The following is a 6976-nucleotide window of genomic DNA, read 5'->3' on the forward strand; positions in this document are numbered from 1 at the left end:
TGAAACACGAAGGACGATAGGCCTGAGCTTTAAAGCATTTAAACGATAAACAAGGGAAAATTGTACAACAATGCAAGTCAATTACCACATGCTAATAGAAAGAGAACTAAAATACCTTAAACCCTAACTGCGTAATGGTTTTACGAAGGTGTCGGACAAATTCGGTGAAAAACGAAACCACATGCAGGGTTGTTTGACGATGACGATCAAATTTATGAACGTATGTACATTTGAAATAAATAAGCAGTATATGCAAAAAAATCACAGAAACTAGTATATATAAATATTTATTGATTTATTTATTTAATTGTTCATAATATTATTATGCTACAATTGTTACAGGGAATACAAAACATATTATTGGATGTGCAGCAGGGTCATTTGAATCTTTTACTTGCCACTTCGCCGCCATACGTTTCTGAAATGAATGAAAACATGCATGTAATTTGCTATCAATTACTTAATTTGTCTGTTATTAATTCCTCAATGAAAACTGTAATTGCATTTCACCAGGATTTAACCTTAATTGTATCATAGTTTGGAGACCTTTCTGTTGAAAATGTGTCGGAGTTAAATCGTATACATATACATGCACAGTGCGTTAAATTGGGTGCAGGTATAAGTTACCCGCACTCCAGAGCTTGCTTATGGATTGGCTCATTTTTTTCTAGTGTTGACTGATTGTGACGACTGAAAGAGTAATAACGATATAAATGTCACATTCAGGGGCCCGTTCATTGATAACCTTTTCTAGGGTTTCCTATTGTCACAGGGAACGTGTTTTTAATTTTGCCTATGATAAAAAATAGAAAGAACAACAAATAACTGGGCAATCTGATTTATACTCGGGAGTTACGCCCCCTCGTAAACATCAGATAGCCTCGTGTTTCGATGCTCTTTCTATTACATATACACTAAAAAATATTTGTCTTAGCACAGAAAGATAATTATACAGAATCAAAGCGGAAAAGAAGCTTACGCCCGGAGCAAACGTTAGATTTTTTTACCTTTATCAACTAATTAACACATTAAAGCGAATAACATTATATTTTTATGTTTTCCATGACAGAATATTTATCACTTAACATGATATTAAGTTAACCAAGTAATTTTTATCATATTTATTTATTACACCGACACTCGGAGGAAGACCTTAAATGTATGTGAGTGAATTATTTCAAACATGAGTTGGCACCTGAATAAAACTCCCGATCTTACATAAGCCGGATATCTAACACGTACAAGAACATCCTACGAGCATTGCGGTATTCGAACCAATAGTATAGTTTGAAGTCAATGTTTAAATCACTTGGGTATAGATGTCTACGTCTCGAAATAACGCTCAAGTATTTCATTTATTTACTCAAAATGTATGCAAAATACAAGTGTTTTCAAATCATATTAATTTCTCGAACTTCAGAACAGAAAAAAAACACATAAATAACAATATCACATACCGGGTTTGTTATTGGGACGGTGACAGTGGCTGTGTATGTTTGTTGCAAGCCAGCTTGTATTGGACATTTGACACCTTTAGTGCATGCGTCGTTTGGGTTGATATTCCATATTTCTTCGGTTCCAGCCCCAGTTACATCGCCACTTGCAAAATTATATGCATGGTCATGGTTTACCTCTAGGTAAGAATAAACAAAATGGTATATGATACTCCACTCACAATTGAGATGAAAATTCATATTAATCCCACTGAAATTTATTTCTTCAACTTAATTGTCTGTAGGTTGATATACGGAACCCGGAAGCACTTTGAAGGTCATCACGAAGTAGGTTTACAATTGCAAAAGTTTCATCGAGCCTAAGTAACTAGAAAAAGATTTCAGCTGCTTAAATTAAGCAGCTACTCTTTTGTCCAAACACTGTCTCTTTATCGATGTACAATACTGTTGGAACCCGTACACGTCAAGCTTTTAACGCTTTTGTGATAGTTCAGTCATTAACGCCAACTAGTAAACTTATACGTGTCTGTAGTTTTACGAGGAAACTGTTTGTGTCAATCATAGTTTTTTTGTGTGTACACTGAGGCCCATCTCTGTACATCACTAAACAGTTTCCGAAGCAAATAAAATAAATGTAGAGGAAACCCTCCGATTTCGGCAATAAGTCACTTCTCGTCAAAATTCTTTTTAAGTCGGTGTGGTTTCATTTTCTAGTTTGTGCAATTGGTTCATTTTGTGTTTACATGTTCAAACGATATGTATAATAAATTTCAAATACTATTATGAAAAAGATAGTTGGATGTTTGATCTGTTGAGAACCGGATATAATTTTGGATATACCCTCATAACTGTCTTCACTACAAACAACCGCTTTCCACTGATTAACATGAACATCAGCAAAAGTTTGCATACTTTTATGACAATATGGATGCATGTGGTTTTTGTAGTTTACTCATCGGAACACGAAAGATAGCCATTTTGAATTCGACCTCTGGTGACTAAGTTATTATATTAATTATATATACAATGGTGCTTATTTAATCCAAAACTTTGACTGGTATGGTATACAATATATTACACGAGAATGCAATTCTGGCGAATTGTTTTGCTCAAGTTGAATTTGTAAGGCTTTATTTTAATTAATATTACGCGGGCAATAAAAGAGATGCAATCGATATTTGCATTTTAGTTTGGAGCCCTTTGTAAAAGAGTTAAATTGATACCAATGCATGCAGAGTGCATAAACTGGAGTTACCCGCACGCCAGTTACCGCACTGCATATAGGGGATAAAAATAGACAACGCTCGTCTAGGACGACAGGTAAAAGGGATAACGATAGAAAAAATTATATCAAAATGCTCGTACATTGGTTACTTTTTTCTGGGTTTTGACATTGTGACGACAGGAAATTGATAAATATATAAATTAGTCACATTTAGATGCTCGTACATTGAATACTTTTTTCTGGGGTTTCATATTATGGTTTCATATTATGAAGACAATACAAATGGATAACAATAGAAAAAAAAACTCGTATTCAGATGCTCGTACATTGGTTACCTTTTGTGGGGTTTCGCATTGTGAGGACAGGGATTTTTGTATTTTATCTATATGACGTCAAAACATGCGGTAATCTGATTTATACACGAGGCTATGAATACCCCCCCCCCCCATACAAATCAGATAGCCGCGTGTTTTGATGCTCTTTCCGTAACATTTAACCCACTTTATGTTTATATTCCTTTTATGATTCCTGACATACCTACTGTACAGCTTGTAATGCAATACTCAACAAAATTTTATTCTATTTTATTTTACTACTAACAGAAAGACAGGAAATTTTCCTGGACTTTAAGCAGGTCTTGAATCTCAGAATAGTACGATTCAACCAAATGCTCTATTGACATACAAAATTTGGCCCTCTCTATAATATATTTGATGTAAAAGACTAGTTTTATGCTAAAGTTTTGTTCTTCTAAAATATTTGCAAATCAAAACATTATTAGTGGTAAGGTATAACATACTGGGTGTAAAGTTAATCGATCCTGTATAGTTTTGTCCAATGTGAATAACACATGGCTCTGCGGCACATGGCTCCAGAACAATCGAGTGAACAACCGCTGTTGACCCTTTGAACAAAATACATTACAACTGTTAGTAAGACATCGTCATAAGATAAGAAATGAATAAAAGAAATATAGCAAAGAGCTGACAAAATATTTCAGCTTAAAAGAGACCTTTTCGACTAGACAAAAACTTCGTGAAAATCGAGAAAAGGTTCGGCGATATAAACGTCAGATTAAATCAAATTAAAAACGGTCGGCTTACACAGCACGCTCTCACCTATTGGAGGCGTTTTAACATTTCCGTAACTTGTTTTTTGTGTTGTGTAATGGTCTGAATTGTCTTTGAAAGTAAAACATTGAACTTTTATTTCAGTTATTGCGATTGCATAAACAACTTGTAATTATATCATTTCATTTCCTAATAATTTTATGCATACTGTATTTTGTGACTTCGTGTATACGTTACAAGACTTAAACGCGAGTTTAAAATTTGATAAGATAATTTTAATGAATTAATTGATATACTCTAAATGTTATACAAACTTTTTGATGATCATAGTAGTTGAATATAATTTGTATTAATAAGCTATGGAAACTTTCTTTATTCGAAGTGATATATAAATATATAAAATGAATTATACTTGCATTTTTGCAAGATGTATTTTCATTTTTGTTTAAAACATGCTAGTGTAATATCTTAATCTGCCAAATATCTGAGCATGAATTAAAGTAAAAGTATACATACCACAGCTTACGTATTTTAGTTGAACAGCTACTGTACATGAAACAAGACTTAAAACTAACAAAGCAATTATTTTGATCATTTTTTCGGTATTTTATCTTAAACACCACGCTTTTGTATAGAGATGCACTTAGCAGAATAAAAGTCGCCCATTTATATAGGACTTTGTGTGTTTCTATTGGCCAATTAGGATGACATGATTAGAAGATCTTCCGACATTATCATTAAAATCACAAGGTCACGTAATGCGGCACAGTAAAGCACCATATCTCCCGTTAGTAGCATTAAAAATTTCTTTCAGACTTTGATTAAGTTTTTCAAGGCCAATTTTAAAAGCATAATTATGCAAATCAACAAAAGTGCAACGTTTGAAATATTCTTATTTCTCAATATGAAATGTATACAGTTTAGTTTCAGAACCTACTTATATTCCGATAATTATAAACGTGTACTGATATGTCGAACTTGTATTTTAATTTTGATTTAAAGATAATTTTAAATGATTAAGGCGTATCTTAATGCATTAAATATTGTTAATCAAATGACTCAGGTACAAATATAACATACGTTTTAATTTTCAATTTGTTTGCGTGCAAGAATTATAATATTTTAATCATTATAGCTGAGTTTTGAACTATTTGTCCAAGTTTTTCTGGGGGTTTTGGGGTTTTTTGTAACAATTAAACATTGTTCAATTTAACATTGATGAATAAATTGATGAATAAATTCTCTGACTTCCAAGTCTTTTGCTGAAACTGAAATGTATCCAATCAATCCCGCCAGGCAATTTTGCCAGATTATAGATGGTTCATAGTTCTGCTCAGATGCATGTTTTTGTGCACGAGGAGGGCGGCCATCTTGGCACAGTAGAGCCGCAAAGCAGCCATCTGACATGTACAAAATATGTTTCATTTGCTACTATGATGTCATACATTTATTGTATTGCTCTGTCCCGTACAAATCAGACAGCCTCGTGCTTCGATGCTCTTTCTATTACATATAGTACAAAATAGTTCTTCAAATACGAATTCAAAATGATGTTAGTGAGTCGTATCCGTGCGTATCGGCACTGTTGACATAAAGCGCTTACTTGCCCGCTTACAGATGCACTGTATTTTAATTTGTGCAAGGAATTGGTTTACTATTTTCTAAAATCAGTTAAACTGGGTTAAACTCCACGTGTTGCAGTATCAACACATACCGCGTAAAAAAAACTTTTGAAAATTTGATCTACTTTATAACTTGCGGCCTCACATGCACTTTTAAGCAAAAAATGCTAATTTGATACCTAGTAACATAAACCCGCGGCAATATATTGTAACAAATAAATCGCTTTAAACATGTTAAAGCGGACTTCAGATTTTGTTTAAATATGTTATTGTTAGATAAATCAAAGGAATTATGGTGAAAAATGAAATTTACCACATACATTAACAATAAGGAAACCCCTAGATATCTCTAATGTACCGGTTCGCTCTACATATATAAATCAGTAAAGCGGACGATTCGTTCACTGATTTTTTTTAACAACGAACTTCACGTACGCGTCGGGGCGCTGTTTTGAAGAAGTTAACAGTTATATGAAGCACATTTCCAAGATAGAAGCACTGATATACTTAGTTTGAAATAACACAGAACTGTTGAAGCAACAAAAAAATAAAAGCTGAAAACAATGTTAACAATGGCATGAAATGAAACATCCTTGTGTAGGACAAATACATTTCTAAATATTTCGAAATAAAGAAATTATATGAAATATCTCACGAAAAGAGAAACCCAAGGGTTTTTGGTTTTTTTGGGTTTTTTTCATAATAAATGTTGATTTGTTGTTGTTTTTTTTTTGTTTGTTTTTTTTTAACATATTTTTTATATTTGTTTATTTTTTCAACATTGCATGAATGGAAATATTTTTGTGATTATTGTACCGTTTGAGGTCTGGACCTCAGTGCGTTTTTCACACTCATTTTATTCTGACTATCTCTTGCATACAAGAAAATCGCGACACAACTAAATATTGCTTTAAATAATATATCTTTTAAACTAAACTTATTCTCATTTTGATGCCTTTGAATTTAACTGCCAGTATGCTTATAAAATACACCACTAACCCGTTTAGTACAATTTAATTAAAAGATTGAAAGACAAATAAAGAGGACATCTTTATTATGAAAATCTTACGATGCAAACATGTTCACTATCGTTACAAATACTGAACCTTTGTGCTACTGAATTTACGAGAGAAGTAGATGGTACGATGTGGAAATATCATGGCGCCACCAATTGTGATCTATATATTACCCTTGTTTTAGATGACCTTTGAAAAGTGTTCGTTTATCAGGCGGTGTTATAAAAAGTTGGATAACTGCTATACTATAAAAGAGATAAACTTAATGATAACTTTCGCTGTGAACAAATATTTCTAACGTTTAACAATCATGATGTTTAAGGTAGCTTGTTTTTTTCTCAGCGTAGCGTTCGTTGTCGGAAATATTCAAATTACAGTTCACGACTGTGGTAAGATTACACATACTAATATTAACATTTTAATTGAAATGTTTAATTATTTTTCTAGTTATTTTTTCTAAAATGTATTGACTTTCATATAGCCGTAATAATTCAATTCATTATGTCTCTGTTCTAAAAATGACTGTTAAATTCACGTATAAATTTACAAATAATATTTTTGTGTAGAAGACTCTTGTATTGTAACATTA

The 6976-nt window shown here is 32.5% G+C and overlaps 1 protein-coding gene across 1 annotated transcript; it reads right to left on the bottom strand.

Annotated features, from left to right (window-relative positions):
- Nucleotides 1-278: 278 nt before the first annotated feature.
- LOC132746582 (NPC intracellular cholesterol transporter 2-like) lies at nt 279-4423 on the bottom strand. The gene is made up of 4 exons (XM_060735781.1): nt 4266-4423; nt 3479-3583; nt 1458-1633; nt 279-418 (listed from the first exon to the last, which is right to left on the bottom strand). Exons 1-4 carry the CDS (start codon nt 4342-4344, stop codon nt 323-325), a joined length of 456 nt encoding a protein of 151 aa, XP_060591764.1. The 5' UTR covers nt 4345-4423; the 3' UTR covers nt 279-322.
- Between the last annotated feature and the right edge of the window lie 2553 nt (nt 4424-6976).

This window comes from Ruditapes philippinarum, unplaced genomic scaffold (genome assembly GCF_026571515.1).
Source record: "Ruditapes philippinarum isolate M1 unplaced genomic scaffold, ASM2657151v2 ctg20995_1_1_1_1, whole genome shotgun sequence".
Lineage (NCBI taxonomy): Eukaryota > Metazoa > Mollusca > Bivalvia > Venerida > Veneridae > Ruditapes > Ruditapes philippinarum.

Coding starts and splice junctions, on each gene's coding strand:
- LOC132746582 (XM_060735781.1), bottom strand. CDS start 4,344: ATGATCAAAATAATTGCTTTGTTAGTTTTAAGTCTTGTTTCATGTACA. Junction 1,634..3,478: donor ATCGATTAACTTTACACCCA/GTATGTTATACC, acceptor ATTCTTACCTAG/AGGTAAACCATGACCATGCA. Junction 419..1,457: donor CCGTCCCAATAACAAACCCG/GTATGTGATATT, acceptor CATTCATTTCAG/AAACGTATGGCGGCGAAGTG.